At 37.8% G+C, this 18,956-nt stretch overlaps 1 protein-coding gene across 1 annotated transcript in view; it reads right to left on the reverse strand.

Annotated features, from left to right (window-relative positions):
- Nucleotides 1-11,088, reverse strand: part of GFRA3 (GDNF family receptor alpha 3) — a 198,102-nt gene extending 187,014 nt beyond the window's left edge. Inside the window, exon 1 of the mRNA XM_044069510.1 lies at nucleotides 9,920-11,088. Within this exon, the coding sequence (XP_043925445.1) occupies nucleotides 9,920-9,959 (40 nt within the window). The 5' untranslated portion in view covers nucleotides 9,960-11,088. The remainder of the gene's footprint in view (nucleotides 1-9,919) is intronic.
- Nucleotides 11,089-18,956: the final 7,868 nt, after the last annotated feature.

Raw genomic sequence — 18,956 nt, forward strand, 5'->3', positions numbered from 1 at the left:
AATAAAGACATTGGGGACCTACAGACACTGGATCCTACCCAATTTGGCTTTGTCAAGGGCAGATCCTGCCTCTTGAACTTGGTTGACTTTTTGAAACAGTCACTAAGGCCATTGATGAGGGTAAGGCAGTTCACACAGCCTACCTTGACCTAGCAAAAGCATTCGACACAATACCCCACTTGGGCATCATAGAAAAGCTCACCAGCTTAGATGTAAACCCATATGTCACAAGATGGGTTGCAAACTGGCTCAAGGACAGAACACACAGGGTTAGAGTTGCTGGTGCCATGTCAGACTCTAAGCCGGTCACGAGCGGTGTCCCACAGGGCTCAGTCCTGGGCCCCTCTTGTTCGGCATTTATTTTTCTGAAGTGCAGGCAAACATAGGGGATTGTGGCTGACAAAATTTGCAGATGACTGCAAACTGGGCACCATAATTGACACTCCATCAGACACAGACATCCTCCAGAAAGGTCTCATAGAAATGGATAACTGGTGCCAGAGCCATGGCCTTAAGCTAAATGCCAAAAATGTATAGTCATACCCTTTAGAAAAACAAGGTAACCCCTAATTACCACATAGGTGGTAATCCATTAAACATGGAAGAAGTTATCAGGGACCTGGGGACCCAAGTTGACAGTAACCTCTCTTTTGACACTCACATTGCCAAAGTGGTTAGGAAGACCTTCTACATTGCCCACCTGATCATGAAGGGATTCACATCCAGATCAGGAGAGGTCATTGTACCCTGTACTCTTCACTTATCAGACCAATGATTGAGTACAACGCCCCATTCGGAATGTACCTTACCCGACACCTGCAGCAGTTGGAAAGACCCCAAAAGTTCCTCACCAAAAGGATAAAGGGGCTCAAACATATGTCATACGATGCCCGACTGAAGAAACTCCAGCTCTATTCAGTCGCATACCATCTGCTCAGAGGTGATCTGTGCCTGACATACAAGGCCATGTCCAACCCAGAATTAATGGACATGCACCACCACAAAAAATCCAAATCCACCAGAGCCACGAGAGCAAGAGACTTAAACCTCAACACGGATATAAATAGGAAGTGCTGGAGGGACAGATTCATCACCCAGAGACTCCCTACACTATGGAACAGAATCCCAGTCCATGTGAGGCAGAGCCCCTCACTGACTCTGTTCAAGAGAAATCTTGACGAGTGGATGGGAGATCGTAGGTTTACCCCAGGAATCATCTCTGTATCACTGCTGGACAGAGGCACAGCAAACTAATGGGTATAGTATTCTCATCCTAAGGGGTGGTGAAAGCCACACACACTCTGGCTAGGCTTATAAATGCCCTAGGGCAGATAGCCTAGTATGAACCTATGAACCTATGAACAAAACTCAATAACTACAGTTTATAAACTGAATTACTCATAACAAACAAAACTCAGCATTATGCCTTACAAACTCATAACAACAGTTTAAAAGTTATAACACTCGCTTCTTCTAAAGTTTGTAACTGTCGATTATACAATATATTGTTATGGCTTATAAAACTCAGTAGCCAAAATTTGCAATGTCTGTGGTAATAGGTTATAGCTCACAACACGTTATAAACATGGTCTACAAAAACAAAGCAACCACAGATGACAAATTCATAGATGTAGTTAATAAAATTCAGTAAACAAGGTTGACCAACTTTAGTAATTATGGTGTATGAAATTTAGTTGCTACAGTTTACAATAAAACTCCACAGCAATAATTTACAAATGTACATGCTTTGGTATAGAAAGCTATCAGTTCAGATTCAAAAGCACTGTAGTCATCACGACTCATAGTAGCCATAGATGATAATATCAAAAATAAGAAGACATAAACCTCATGAAACTGACATAGAAATACTTGTATCTTAAAACTCAGATGCTTTGGTTTATGGAACATGTACCATTCACTTACAAAATAAGTTTAGGACTTTGAAATACAATAGTTATTGTGAAGGCTGCAAGCCTAGCTAGATATAATTTTATAGATAATTTTGTCATTTGTAAATATTAATGTGAGCCACAGGCTTGTGGTCTTAAATGGTAAAAATAGTGTTACAAGTGGAACTGAAAAAAATGTAACAACAGTGCACTCTACTGACCAAGTAAAGCATGTTGTGACCCTTTGATGTTAAAACTCAGAGTCAGTCAGTCTGAAGTGAGGCATCCTGCCTATTGTTGTAAGGTCAGAGTTAATGGCCAGAATTTGCATGCATAAATGTCCTTTATTGCTCTTATTTCTGCCCAGAGGGGAAGAATGTAAATGTAGTTTCTGTTAGCCTGGAAACCTAGGGAAGTGTGAAGAATGATGTAATGTGAACCAGGAATGTGATTTTAAAAAGAGAGAGAATCAGAGAGCATTAAGCATTTTTGTCTTGACCATCCAATTCACCAGCACTGTCTTGCTCTATATGTAAGTTTATCTTAGATTTGTGTTTTCTCTTAGAAATAGCTAGAAACTAGAAAGATTAGACTATGTGTTTTTCTGTGATGTCAGAACTGTACTACTGAATTATTTTAAGTATTTCTCTGTGATTTCAGAACTCTTAACTAGCACTGTGTAGTAAAAAGTATTGTCTTGTGTTTTGACTATTTGTTATTAAATATTTTTAAACCCTTTCAACTGTGGCTATTTTTGTAGAGATAATTAAGCTCTTTAGAGTATTTGCATGCCTTTGGTAAAATTGTACAAAGCCACTCCAATAGCTTTAGCCCTGGACTATACTACCAATTGGATAATAATATTGCATAGTCATAATTGGACACCCTTTTAAGGGCCTTTGAGTAGCTGATAAATATTAGTGGGTGGTGGCAGCTGGTACTATTGTATAGTCTGGGAAAAAGGGGCACAGCTGGAGAACCTGTTCCAGCCTTTCCCAGGAGTGTCTGTGTGGTTGTATAAACTCTTCTCAAAGTGTGTGTGTGTGTGTGTGTGTGTGTGTGTGTGTGTGTGTGTGTGTGTGTGTGTGTGTGTGTGTGTGTGTGTGTCAGGTGGGCAGGGACACAAAGCACTGGTTGGACAGAGAGGGTGCTGGAGGTTTTAGCTTGTCCACTAGGCTGAGATCTGGACCCTATAGCTGTGCCAGTGGGGAGTCTTATTGGGGACATGGAGAGTGAGGGAGCGACCAGCCCCGGACTGACTGTGATCTCTGTTTGCTTTTAAGGGAAATTGCACTTTACTGTGTGTATTTGTTATTCTTTCCTCCTATATGAGACGCCCCTCACTGGTGTTAGTGGTGAGGATTGAGTTGCTGGCCCAGGGCACAGGTGTCACATATTAATTTCACAGTAACTGACATTGTCTTTTACCTATGTTCTATATCTTCTTTTACCTGGAGTGTTTTTATTAATTTCTTGTTATATTATTATGCTCAGCATACATGATGTAACCTGTTTTGTGTATTATGCTGGATGCACTGTATTTGTATAACTTGATGCTGGAGCTTTTCTCCCCAGGCCTCCGCTGAAAATGGACCTGGTCCAGTCGGAATTTCCCAGTTAACACATGTAAAATAAATAAATACATTATAATAGCTTACAAAACTCATTTTTAAAAAATTACTTATGTCACTTCTTAGAAAACTCAGTCATAGCTAAGTAAGTCAGTATCATGTCTAAAGAGATAAGTTATTATAGCCTGCAATGTACAAATGTCATGAATTTAAAAGTCCTGGGTAGGGGATATGGATATGAAAAAAAGTATGTATATTTTTGTATAATCAATTAGGATGTAAGAGATACAAAGCCACTCATTATTCTTTTAGCTCACAATCACATAATTTACAGACAGAAACTATAAGACCAAAGCCCACTCACTTCTGCAGGATACAGTCACTACCTTATTACAAGCTATACTGCCTTTCCTTTTGTTCAGCTCTTATCTGCTTGGATCCCCTTATGTCTGCTTAACTGTAGACTAGTCACCCATTATAGAACTCAAATGTTCATCTAGTTTAGTAATACAACACTATATGCAATAACGACACTGTTAAGGCCAGAATATAGGGCACAGGACCTATGACATCCAACTACCATCTCTTACTAAGAGGCTTACTCATTTCTGCCTGAAAGGGCATGATTTACAGTAATACCATAGCATGCGCTGTTTGAACCCTGTATCATAAGTTAATGTCTGCCTATCCCCTCCGTTTATGCAATGCTGTCCTATTGATTTACAGTAGCTGTGCCTGCAGAAATCAGGTTCCTTTTGTTGTGATCTCTTAAGGACAGAAAGGCATGAAGCAGAACTCTCCCCCCAAGATACTTCCTGTACAGAGTTAATGCAACAGCAGTTCCACTACACGTATGCTGAACATCTCTTAACTTCACACCTTGTTTTGGCTTTAAACTTAAATCATTTTTACGCTTTATGCTGGTGCGCAGGGAACACAAAGCAGCATCCTTCGACTGAGCTTAAGTTGGCTTCTTGTTTAAAGAAAATGAAGTAAAATAATTTTACAAAGCACTTTGTACATTCAAATTTGATAAACCTTTATAGCCAGTTTTCAGTAACTATGGTCTATATATATTTCTGTGTTGAAGAACATGAATCATGCTATACTGTTCATCAGAACTTCCACATTTCTTTGTGCATTTGATGTGATATCACTGAAATTACTGTAACAAAAGAGGGATACCACACTTTTTCTTTACCTATATGAGACCTATCTAATGACTTACCATAAAACAGAAAAAATATATAGCACCTAAATAACTGGTAAACTAAACAAGCTGAAGTCTAATACAGACTCGAAAAATTAAGTTTCTACAATGCATTTTAATGCCTCCCTGGGGGGTTTACTAGGAACTAAGCAAAAACTGTTGTTGCCCAATTTTTCTGGAATTCTAACATGTATCCCATAACTCACAAATTGTCTGAGCACAATGAATGAAATGCATTTAACTTAAATACTTTATGTGTGCATCCTCCCAGCTTGAAAAAGAAGACAAAAACAGATTGTGTGTGCGTGTGTGTGTGTGTGTGTGTGTGTGTGTGTGTGTGTGTGTGTATACACATAACACACATGTATGCACACACACACACACACACACACACACACACACACACACACACGTACTAATGTTCAAATAAAAAATTCTTTCCTGACCAGAAAAAAAAGTGTACAATTAAAAACTCACAAATGGAAACAAATGCTACATATTTATTTAACTTTTCTGATATGATTAGTAAGGGTAAATAACCATAAGACATATAAAATATAAAACTTTTAAACAATCCAGATGCCAGCTATGGTAATGCTTGATGTAGTATGTCAAACATGGATAGGTGGGGTGTGAACAATCCTGAGGTACGTATGCAAAGAAGACAAGCGATGTGAGAGTAGAGGAGATGGAGGTCTCTGGGTACATTGCAGCATTAACTAGGGAAAGCACTGGGGAAACAACATACGTACTCATGTAGATGGGGAAACAACATACGTACTCATGTAGATGGGGAAACAACATACGTACTCATGTAGATGGGGAAACAACATACGTACTCATGTAGGTAGACTGACTCAGGTAGTGGGATGAAGCTGAAACTAGAGTATGGTAATAGACTCCTTACTTATATCTAAGTTAAAGAATTAGAGACAGAGCTCAGCAATATGGGATAGCAAACCAATACTGATTATTCTGTGACAATGTGTGCATGTAAGTAAGGGGGGGGATATGATGAATTATAGTGTACTGAAGATTATTAACTATTATTAACTAGGTAAAGGGAGCCAGATGTAACCAAATCATATATGAATAGACAATGACAGGGACAACTAATAGTGGAGATATGAGTGTAAGTGTAATTATTGTAACTGGGTAGAGATACATATATACATATTTTGGCAAGCTGGAATTGTTGGGGTACAGCTGGGGTCTTGATACAGACAAAGATGTACAATGGTGGTGTAAAACAATAACAATTGTACAGCATGAAATCCACCACAGTAGTAGCAGTGAACCTATCTTACTGGTTTTCATCTACTTCCAGCTTGACAAGCAAAGCCATGATCACACTGTAGCTGCCCTGTTTGGTGAATGATCTAAGAATTTTAACACTGTAAATCATACTATTCTTTTGTGATTCTTAGCCAGCTGATGACATTCTGAGCCTTCCATATGCTGCATTTCTCGTTACCTTTTGGGAAGGTTCCCAGAATGCACAGTGATTTACCACTGCTTCATTTCCCTGGTAATCCATGTTGGGAGTCCCAGAGGGTTCACTTCATGGACCCTTCATTTTCAGCATTTTGTGAGCATGCCCTCCTATCACAGTCCTGCCAAAATCATCCTGTATCCATATTACTTCATATTATTTTACTCTGAACCACACATATCAATTAAGTTATTATTGAATATATTATTATTTATATTTCTTTACTGGGATGGTGTACCAACCAATGTGGACCCATTTCAGCCACTGCTTTGGATATATGGAATCAAGGTAAAGAAATGATGAACTGATACAAAACAATAAGTAGTTACAATTAAAATAAACTGATACAGAATGCACATTAATACATACACAATGTTGATTTTAAAAATACAACTACAGATGAGAAATCATACACATTCTATAAATACAATTATACAAGGGAGAGAAAAATAGAAAATTATATTTATTTAAGTAGGCACATAATGCTAAGTTTATTTACCCTTAACTTTATGGTGGACAATTTAATAGGTCAAGCATTAAGTACACAGGTGAGAGGTGTCTTAATTGATTGTATGGTAAAGGAAACATGCACGTCTCTAGCTTTAAGATGAGAGTTTAAAAGGAACTTAAAGATTCTGAGGTCATTGCACTGTTAAATCATAGCTGGAAGGTTATTCCAGGCTTCTGGAGTGAGAATGGAAAGTAAGTGATCATAAGTTTTAAATAAATGTTTACACTTTTTTCATCACCAGATTGTGATCTGAGTAATTAATGTACAAAAGCTGCAGTCTGTTTATTTGGCAGGGACAGTGGTTTACAATTCCTTGATTTAAATAAGAGGGTGACAGATGTAGGTCTGCTGTCTCTTTGGTAGGGAGCCAATTTTATTTACTGAGGTGTCTCACTAGTGTTCCCAGTTTGAGGACAGTGGCATGAATCTGCAGATTCTTTATGGGAGAACCAGCAGATCATGAAAGTTTCTTGACGATGCACTAGCTACGAGAAGAAGGGCATATTCTGTCTATTGCAACAGCATCCCTTTACCTATCACACATCAGGCTTTAGGTATTAGTAGTCTAGAAAATGTCCAGCATCATCACAGTACATTGCTGACTTTGTTCTTTAGATGAGCCAGACATGATACAGATGACTAAATAGGGTCTACCCTCCAAAGCATCTGAAGTACAACCGAAGGTTCAGTCATGTCCAAAAATACAATAATAATAATATCAACGAATACTCACGCCTTATACTAAATAATGCAAAAAGAAAGCTGTGATTTTTATTCAAGAGCCAATACCATACTTTTTAGCTTACAGTTTCAACTGTTGAAAGGAGCAATACAACAATATCCATTTACATATAGTCACTTACATTGTCTTACCTGGTATAATGCTTGTTCCTAAAGCTGTATTTACATATTAGATCAGTTGCTCACAGGACAAACAAAAAATCAACTATTTTACAGAGTAAACTATATATAACTAAGACTTCCAAGGGTCACTAATGGCAAGAGAATTTCTACTACCCCCTCTTATATATCCCCTGCACCCATAGCCGGCCTTAGGCATAGGCCAACTAGGCAGCCGCTTCAGGGTAATACACTTTTTTTTTTTTTACCATAGTCAGTACTTAAGCATACAGCTAGGAGAGCTCCAAAACAGCTTGTTCTAAAACCCAAATAAGTGCTCTGTTATAAATCACCAGTGGAATAGTGCACAGCAACTTTTGCTCTGCATACTCACTTGTTACCTGTCTTCATATAACCAGTTTTTTTTTTTTTTCAAACTTCTTTTGTTTACTGCCAGAGTACAACACTTATTTTCAATTGCCCTTCTGGAAGACACTCCACAAACGTTTCTGCTCCACTTGGTCCTGCAACTGCTGCTACCAGCATCAGTTAACCAGAGATAACACCCAGACTAGTCAGGGGGACCTATCTGTTTAATGCTGACTATTGTGAAATATCCTCACTGAACTCTTTAGTAATATGTCGCTGTTTTATCCATGTTGGACTACCGGTTGTGCTCAAAAATCTCCTTCGTGGTGGTTTCCTAGTTGAAAGGAAAAATGCTCTTGGGGGAACCAGGTATTTATGTGTCCAAAGACTCGTTGTTGATCCACTGACGGTTCAGTCCCCAAAGAGTTTTCCTTTATTGACTTGTTGAATGTACACTATAGTACTAGGTTCGTGGTTTGCATTGACTTACAGTGGGCACTGTAAATCTTGCATTCAAGCATTCAGTTTTGTACTGCTGATGTTTTAATGTATCTGCTCTAGACAGCTTGAGCTTGTAAAGAGTTAATTCAGCATCTGTACGTTTAATTCACTTACCGATATTCCGCGCTATGTAAACTATGCAATAATTTTATCTGCTGGTGCTGACCGGATTTCCTGTCTATCTACACGTGTGTAAGTGTAACTACATGTAAGCGTGTATAAGTATCTTCGTGTGTATAATGCTAATTCGTTTGTAAATCACTACTGGCTTTCTTCTTCTCCTTCTTCTCATCTGTGGCTGCCTACAATTTTCATTCCCTGACCTTCGCTAAAACCAGGCTACACCCGGTTAGTGTTTTGTATCAATGTATTTATTATTTTCTGTCAATGTATTATTTTATAACCGTTTCCCTATTCCTCGATCATACTTTTATCTCAAAATGTTTTCCTATCGAGTTGCCACCTTACTCTTGTCCGTTTATCGATTATATTAAACATTTAACAAGTTACTTATTTTCTTTGGTAGTGTACTCTTTTCTGAATCTATATATTTACGTTTCCTGTGAATGATAATAACGTCCTATATTATTTTTAGTTGTTTTTGTCCTTGTCCTGAGTCCCCTCTGAAAATTACCTCTTCCCATCAGGGCTGACCTGGTCAACAAAATATAAAAAAGTAGCAAAATACATAAATCAGTTACTTAGCTGCCAGTCGAAGTGGACACGATGAGCATGGTAACTTACCCAACAAGTGAAGATGGGCGCTCCGTTACCACCTCTCCATCTTTTTGCGGGACAGTTCTGATATGAGCAGTTGTGCCTTTCAGGGTGTGGGACTGACATGAAACGTGGCACATTTCTTGGTATTTCAGAAGTAAATGTTCTAACTTTATTATTAATGTTGCAGAAAATCACGATGCTCTATCTGAAACTCGTTTATATGGTGCAGAACAACAGAAATCCTACCTCTCAAGTGTACCTCGTTACAAGGAACTTGCCTCATTTAGGGTCTTAAAAGTTCATGTTCCTCGAAGTTCCACATTGAAAGGGTCCGTTACATATTCAGTGTTAGGAATTTTTAACTGATACCCACGGTAAATAGAAATTAATCATATTAATTCATTACAAGATCTTTTTTATAAGTAAAACCAGCATGTTTAATCATCCTATGACCTTCCTAGATGAAGCTCTTAGTAAGCCATTATTAGTATGTGTTCCACATTTTGCCCATTTGTTCCATATTATGAGGGCTAGTGTTCCTCATTTTGGAGATGGAAGGTTGAGTTACGGAAAAAGTGGCTCGTTATTTTATAATAAAATGAAAAAATATGTTGCATTAGTTGAAGATGTGTTAACTTCTGGAAAATGGTTTATTTCAGTAAGAAATGTGTCGTTTTTGGCGTATGAAAAAGTGGCAGACCTCGGCCACTAACAACGAGTTGAGGTGGTCCTCTAGCCAGGCACTAGGTCAGAACTAGTAGGTGCAATATTTTACTTTGCTGACATTATCAGGGACAAAACAAAGAAGGTACGTACCTGCCAGACACAGGAATGCGAAGATCCTCAGAAAGCCCATCACGCCCAGAAAACGAAGTCAGCAAATGTGCAAGAAACAATCGAGTCACCCCTGTTCATGGACACTGCTGAGCCGCTTTTCTTCACTCCGCACACCACGGCAGGACAACTTTTGCATCAATCAGGCTATAAATCCTTAAACCCCCTTCTCCAAAAGGGGATTGGGACAACAGGCGACCGACTCCTAATGCAGACAGTCAACACGTCTCTAAACATTTGTCTAAAGGACGGAGATGAGTCGGGGTGGTTTTTCTCGCCAAATCCAAATCAGCGATTATTCTAACTCAATATGGTAGTTACAATGCCTGTCCTATCTCGGGTATGTGGGTATTTGCTGTTTCTTGTATTCTGTGCCATCGGCCATATCCAGGTGTCCTGCTGTATACTCCCTCCTCCCCCTTCACTACTCTATCGCTTGTGTAAAACTTCTTCGCTATAAACCCTACAGTTCACGGCTTAGCACATCTTCCCTGTGCCTCTGCTGACTGTAGAACCGGTAAGTTATCAGGTATTCTTTATATGTAAAGCAGCCCCTCAGTGTACAGCATCATTGTATTTTGGCTGGTCTTGCTTTTGGCAAATTTTCGTCTCTTCTTGTCTAATATCTTTATATCCCCCTATGCCTCTAGTCCAACCTGCTTTGCGAGTATCAGTACACCGCCCGGTAAATTACAACCCAACCTTACTGTACGTATGCCACGTTATCTCTTCATTTAATAAGGTGAATCTTCTCCAATCTTTCTCCCAGTCTAGTTTGATTACATCCATTTAATTTAATGCATCATTTATGTATCATGCAACAGCCAACATTAAAAAAACTCCTCAAACCGTCAGTTAAGATCGATGCTGTTTTTGCTTCTCAAATCTTACTCCCTTCCTCAGTTCTGCTAACTTGTATTTTATATTTTGTGCGCCTCCTGACTTTGTCTAAGGACCTTCTTCTACCTTTCTTGCATACCCTACTAAGTTACTGCTAAACAACACATCATCCTATCTATTCCCATGTATTGTTCCCTTCGTATTGCTGTCTGCGAGTTCCTTCCGTTCCTTGCCAGTCTTTGTACAGTGCTTTGTCTGATTTCGTCATGTGTGTCCCCCTCCTCTTCATTCCCTTGTGTGCTGTGACAGGAGAAAGGACAGAGACTGAGCTTACTAGGGCTGGGGGTGGCAAAGAGATAGAGCCGAGTGGGGGGAGAGAGAGGAGGGGGTGTATACTTCTCAACCTCTTAGCGCAAGAAATCTGGACAAAGCCTAAAATAACGGGGACAAAGGGCCAAAGTAGGGAACGATGTTTAAATATTAGTCTTATAAACTTAGAAAGTTGCTAGAATAACAGGTTTTGTGTTAACATCCATTTTTAACAGTACGAATCCTGAAACTCAAAGTCTGTCATTATTCGGTGATTTCAGTTCTTAATGGTTTGCCACAAACTTACTAATTTTACGAAGAACACACCAAAACGTGAGGCAAAAATCTTTGAAATTCTACGAAAATCTGGATATTTGAGAAGTGTGTGTGTGTGGGGGGGGCAGAGAGGTAGAGGGAGACGGGGAGAGAGGGGACTCCTTCAGACTGAAAAACAGTAGGCGGTGAGAGGAGAACAATTACATGCTCCCACCAACTCGTGCACCCACACGAGAATGGTCTGTGACTCGGGCTGTCCACAGTTCTGAATAATTCCGAAGCAATAACCGTTCATGTACATTTCATTGTACACCGATAGCATCGAGTACCTTTCAATTCAGAATGAAAAGTGAAATGCAGGTGGGTGCAAGTACACCCCAGTATACAATATTTTTATAATTTCTGATGCCTATCTACGTTATAACCTACTTATCTGAAAAATACATATTTAGGGAGAAAATGCTTGTTTCTATCAGTGTTGCTGAGCAGTACTGCATTTGTAGATGAAAAAGAAGTCGAAATGCAACACGAGGGATATTCATTATTCAGTTCTCTGCAAAATAAAAAGTAAAAGGCAAACCTAAAAAAAAACATTTTACAGTACACTCCATAATGGATATCTGAAAATAGATATGTGTCCTTTTGTCTGTCATGCATTTTGTAATTCCCCCTCCCCTCTCCCTTCAGCAAGTCTCCCCAGTAACCTGTGCACTTCTGCATGCACCTTTAGTCTTAGAGCCTACAATTCTTAATAAAAACCAACGCCCAGTACTCTTTCTGAAGAAGAAAAAAAAAACACTCTTGATGTCCACACGGAAGTATATGTCTGTAAGGTATTTTGAAAGTAAATAAAAGCGGTACAAAATTTACACCTACTTCTCAACTTCTTGGCACAAGAAATCTGGGCAAAGCCAAGAGTATTGTGGGGACAAAGGCCAAAAATGGGGACAAACTTTAAACACTGCTCCTATGACTATAAAAGTTGCTAGAATAAAAGGTTTTGTGTTACCATGCATTTTCTGAATAGTATGAAGTCTGAATCTCAAATATCTGTTATTACTTAGTGAATTAATTCTTCACTGAGTTCTCAGAAAACCACAAATTTTATGAGGAACAGACCAAAAATACAAACAAATATCTAGACAATCTGTGAAAAACCTGGACAGTTGAGAGGTATGCATTAAAAGTTATGCTTTCTTGATACTCGTTTTTTTGCAATGCATTGATATTTGACTGAATATTTATTTTGCAATCCACTGATGAAGCTTAGCACGAACTAGCTCCACCAGTTTGGAAACAGGTTACTTTTTTAAGTCTGGAATTGCTCAGATTTATTTCCTTTAGAATTTCAGAAATAGTAATAATAATAATAATATTAATAAAATGACTCACTACAGTGTACTACGTCTAATCCCTTATGCAGAACACTGTATAAAGCAGAACATTTATAGTTACAAAACATACCCATATACACATACTCCAAAAGGATGTACAGTTTTATATATCATATTTGCATATCTGTACATATTTATGATTCATGTCTACCTTACTTCTCTGTTAATGCACATGCTCATTTTAATATGAATCCATTATACAACATATATTATGTTGGTGTACTTTCTTCCAAATGTAAATAATTTTATGCTTTGTACTACGCTGTCCATTGGTGTGGGTTGTATGGGGTCATGGCTGAAAATTGTCTTTGGACTAGCCCACCCATTCTCTTTAACACATGTGAAATGCAGAATGGTTCTCAACTGTCCAGATTTTCTCAGAATGCCCAGATTTTTGCCTCATATTTTTGCTTTGTTCCTCATAAAATTTGTGGTTTTCTGGGAAATCAGCCAGTATTGAAATCACTAAATAATTACAGACATTGGAGTTACATACTTCATATTCTTCAGAAAATGATGCTGATGCAAAACTTGCTATCCTATAAACTTTTTAAGTGTTTAAGAGCAATATTTAAAATTTGTCCCTATTTAGGGACCTTTGTATCCCCATTATTTTTGGCTTTGTTCAGATTTCTTGAGCAAAGACGTTGAAAGGTATGTAAAACCTTTTTGTTTGCCTATTTGCTAAAATATCTATAGGGTGAAGATTAAAAAAGCCACAGTTTTTCTACAGACATGCAAACGAATCAACGTTTCTTCTTGCTGTACTTTCTGTTGTCAGCTTTGCTTTACAGTTGTTCACTTTTTGTACAGTTGTTAAGAAATGTTGAAACAATGACACTAACAACAAAGTAGAAAGCATAGCAAGAAAAGTAGTTTATTATACAAATATCTGCATGCTGAATAACGCTCACACACTTCATGCCATTATATCCCGTTTCATTTTAAAGTCATCTACATCTGTTAATATATTATGCCTTTCATAATCAATTTACCAGTATCTAAAAGGCATCAATTTTAATTTTTTGGTATTCTACAAGTGAAAGTGGTGACTGCTGTGCTTTAGCTAAAAATAGTTCAATGGATTCTTAGGACTAAAAGATGTAAGGAGGATTGTAGAATTTGTATTCATTATTGGCATTTGTTCACCAGGAAAGTCTGACTGAGCAGTGCCCTTTGAGGCTCAGGGAGAACAACTCTTGTTATACAGATATCATGGATATCATTTGTGCTGTTTCATCATTTACTGTCAGTTTTGTTCCTGAGCAGCAGTTCCATTGTATAGACATCTTTGACATCAGCTACATCATTTACAAATAGTTTTGATTAAAAATATGATTAAAAATAACAGTTGCATGGATTCTATATGAACGTTTTTTTAAGATAAAGAGTTAGAACACCTCAAAGATAGGGAGGAGGGGAGGAGGCACAAGGAAAATAAAGATGAGATGACAGAGAAGGGTATAGTTTTGATAATAGTACATTAAGTTTTGAGCAACCGGGAGTTATATATTTATTTATTTATTGACATTTGTTTACCAGGAAAGTCCGACTGGGTAGAAGCCCATTTTCAGCGGAGGTCTCAGGAGAAAAGCTCCACATTATTACAAAACATTTTAAGAACAATAATTTTACAATCTTCAAATATAAAACAAAAACATCTGCAGTTTAAATAATTATAACAAATTAGACATAATATAAAAACATTGGTTAAGAATTTGATACAAGGTATATGACAATCATTTAATATTTAAAAAAAATTTAGATAGTTTGTAGAGAAATTAAAGGTAAGTTAGTCTAATACAAATAGGAATTGCAATATGAAGGGAGGGAAAAACAGGCTTATGGTATATTTAGAGAGAAAGTCAGTGAAGAGAATTAGTTATCAGTAAGGAAGTAAGTGAAGAAGGGAGAGTAAGGAGGTATAAGGAATAAAAAGGTACTTGTTCACATTTACAGATACAGTTTATCCTGGTTTTGAGCAAGAACAGAGCCATAATTTAACTATGAAGTTTTTCAGAGTGGTTTTGAATGGTGGTTGGGAGAGTATAGACCTGATAAGCAACCCACAAGTACAGACAATGCCCAGCAGATTTGTTAGGTTTACAGACTGACAGGAGTTTTTGGTCACTGGATCACAATGACTGACTGGGAACATAATTGTATAGAATGTTTTTTAGTGCTAGACAGGCAGATGGGTATCAGATAATTTTGTGGGTGGTAAGAAGTTGTGTATCTGTTAGTTGATGTGGCAGTTCGAATCAATTTAGGCTTTTCAGTGCTATAAAGTGGAACGTTCTAAAAGAGGCATGTGCTGAAAATTTAGCAACTTTGTTATAGCATTGTTCAAGTTTTAATTTTAGTGAAGCCTGGAAGTTATTAAAGATGGGAGTGTCATAAAAAAGAGTGGGGGAGGAGACAAGTAGTGGCAAATGCAGTTTTAATTGCATCGGTGAGAAAATGTTTGGCTCTGTAAATCATCCCTATTTTTTATTTGATTTTCTTATGCAATTTTGCATATGCAGGTCAAATGTAAGATTATCATCCACTATTACCCCTAATAGTTTGGTATGAGAAGTGACTTCAGTGGTTTTATTATCAAGAGAGAAAACTTTAAATTTTGTTTTTTTTTTCATAAGAGAGGGATTTGGGGAAAATGAGTAATTTGGTCTTTTTTTGGGTTGAGTATGAGCTGTAGTTATGAAGCCATGTTTCAGTGGCTGTTAAAGCTTTCTGAGTAATTTTTTGAAGGTATATCATGTTGTCAGATGTGCAAATGAGAGTGGAATCATCTGTGTATTGTATTAGGGTGGCCTAGTGGCCTATTCTAAAAATGTTAAAGAGGAGGGGACCAATGATAGAGCCTTTGGTACACCAGTGGTGACTGGGAGGTAAGGAAAGAGCAGGGACTACCATTTTACTGACTAATACTCATTGGACAGGTAGCATTTGAGCCACAGAATGGTGGGCTGAGAGAGACCTACTGAGGATATTTGAAGTAGAAGTTTTCTGTGTCAAAGGCTTTAGATAAGTTAGAAATAAGGAGGAAACTAGTTTGCCATTATATATAGCTTTATTGACAGTATTTACGTAGATTAGATGGGCAGTGCTAGTACTACGGGAAGGATGGAAGCCATGTTGTGTAGGGGATAGGAGTTCCTGCAGGAGACAGACTAGCAATTGTTTTTGAATACATTTTTCAAGTATTTTGGTGAGGAGAGATAAGATTGCTGTAGGTCTAAAGTAATTAATGTCTGATGAATTTCCTTATTTGTGCAGAGGGATAATGTGTGACTTTTTCCAGTGAGAGGGAATGTAGGATTCTTGGACTGGCTTATTTACAAGGACTGAGACAGGATGGGCAATGCTATTGGTTGCTATTGTTAGGTACTCACTTGAAAGGTCATCAGCTGAAGAAGAGCATGATTTAAGTTTGTTTAAGAGTACTATATATAGTTTGTGGGCACAGGTTTGAAGGTGAAAGTGGATGTGGTGACGTGGCTATTGGGCAGGGTTAGGATTAGATTTTGAGGAATCCTTGGTTAGAGATGCTATGCTGTCTATAAAATAAGAGCTGAACTGTATAGCAGTTTTATGTGGTGAGTTATTGGGAGAGGGGTTTGGGTTGAATTTTTGGCTGGGAAGTAAGATTTCTTTAATGGATGTCCAACATTTTTTAGGGATCTGTTTAGTATTATTCTGACAGTTATTATAGTATAGTTTTTGTTTTTATTTATTTTCTTTTAGTACAATTGCAAAGCATTCTGAAGTTTCCAAGATATTGAGATGTTTTATATTTTTGCCATTCTTTCCATGCCTTTTCTCATTCCTGCATTAGCATTCTACTCTTTTTGAATAGCCAGATTGCATTATTCAGGTTTAGTCTTTTCCATCTTGGAGGTGCAAGGCTACTTAGGATATTTAGAAAAGTTGTATTGAAGGGGAGGATTTTTAGGAAGTTCCAGTAAATAGATGATAGTGTAGTAATAAACATTTCTGGGTTAAATTTGGAAAGGTTATGCATTGTTTTATAAATATGCTGTTTAACTGGATGTGTGATATGCCCAGTCATAGAGACTGGGAGATGATCACTGAGACAGTCTGATATTGCTTGGGTCTAATACTAGGATCCAGTCTAATAAAGAATTTGATGTCTTGCTGTAATGTGTGGGGTTATTAATTAGTTGTGTGAAAATGTGTAAGTTCATGCTAGATGTAGGGGAGTTAGATTTTATGTCCAACCAATTGTCATCCCCATCACCTAGTAATATTTTTATGGATATCCAATGTAGTACATCTTCCAGTATAGCTGTATTGTCGCAAGGAGGGCTATAAAGGACATTAATACATGCTTGTTTTATAAGTATTTATTTTGAGGAAAGCATTAAGAAGCTCTGCTGAAGTGAAGTTTGGTGTTGGTTTGCTGTAAGGGGAAATGTGATAAGTATTGGGAAATATTAAAACAATACCAACACCTTTCCTCTTTACATGGTCATATTATGATATTATAGCCAAGAGGTATAACTTCTGAGTTGTTTATGCTGGGTTTAAGCCAAGTTTCAGTTACAGATTGAACATTGGGTTTATGCTGGGTAATCTAGGCATGTTGTTCAACAGTTCTATTTCTTATATTACTACATATATGACACAAATTCATATAGCTATACTAGCACCAGTTTAACCATGGCTGGTGTAAGTGCTGAACCATTTATCTATCATAGTTTCATAGTTTCATAGTATAGTACTAGGCTATCTGCCCTGGGGCATTTGTAAGCCTAGCCATAGTGATGTGGCTTTTGCCACCCCATGAAATTGTACAAAAATGTACAGAATAAATCTAGAATACTGTGCCTCTGTCTAGTAGTGACACAGTGAAGGTCCCCTGTGTTGCTTCTATTGGCTTTTAAAGTTTTTCAGGTTGCAGACTGTTCTTAAGTAGAGTGGGACACCATTCCAGCTGTTAGCAATGCAGTGTGACTAGGGAGCACCCTGCATTGTTGTTAGGTTTAGTTATGGAGAGTGATGATTTGTCAGTGGAGCATAGAGGTCTCTTAGTAGTGTAAGGTTGAACAATGGAGTGAAGAGATGGACATTTTTCAAGTTTGTGCAGCAGTTTGAAAGTTGTAATTAACTGTGAGTACAATTGAGAATTATCTAGTTTGAGCCAGTTTAATTGTCTTAGAGAGAGACAGTGATGTGATCTATATTAGATCTATATTTCTGGTTGATTGTGAATTTGGCTACTTTATTGTAACATTGTTCTAGTTTGGCTGATGAGAGGAGTTGTGATTGATTAGGATAGAAGAGGCATATAATAGGGTAGGGAGTAGAAAAGAAGTGGCTATGTTTTGTCTATCAGAATCAGTAAGGTAGTGTTTTACTCTACGGAGGCAGAGTAGCTTTTGATGTTAATTCTTTATGGCTTGCTGAAGGTGGAGATCAAAGTTCAGGTGGTCTATAATCATACCTAGTAGTTTTGTGTGGGATACCAGTGCTACATTGGTCTTGATGGATGACAGTATATTAAAGGTAGATTTTGGGGAGAAGAGAGAGTTGGGGGTGAACAGTAGTAATTTATTTATTTATTTTAATTCAAGAGGAATTGTAAGTTGTCAAGCCAAACTTCTATAGAGGAGGATTTCTGGGTGAGTGTTTGGAGCATCAGTAGTGTCCTAGCAACACAGATTAGATTGGAGTCATCGGCGTATTGTACTATGGTAGCATGTTTGGCTGCTGTGTTTACGTTGTTGATAAATACGTTAAATAATAGTGGTCCTAGGATGGAGCCTTGTGGGACTGTGATGGGATATAGGAAGGAAAGAGGAGACATCATCTTGCTATTTCACTGCTTGGGACTTATTCGTGAAGTAGCTAAGAAACCAGCCAAGTGAGAAGGGTGATTTTAATTAGGAAAACTTGAGGATTAGCTGTGTCAAATGCCGTGGATAGATCCAGAAATAAGGATGAGGTTAGAAGATCTGAATTTCTGTTGTAATTTATTAAAATTATGAACCTTAGAAGGTCAGTGGTTGTAATGTGATTGGGTCTGAAATCATGCTGTGAGGGAGATAGGGAGTTATGAGAAGTAATATATTAAGTAAGTTGAGAGTGAATACATCTTTTCAAAATTTTGGATAAGGGTGAGACAGTAGCAATTAGTCTATAGTTTTATCACCAGCAATTTTACCACCAGTCTCCCA

The sequence above is a fragment of the Protopterus annectens genome, chromosome 4.part0, assembly GCF_019279795.1.
Source record: "Protopterus annectens isolate FY-2018-M chromosome 4.part0, PAN1.0, whole genome shotgun sequence".
In the NCBI taxonomy this organism is placed as follows: Eukaryota; Metazoa; Chordata; order Ceratodontiformes; family Protopteridae; genus Protopterus; species Protopterus annectens.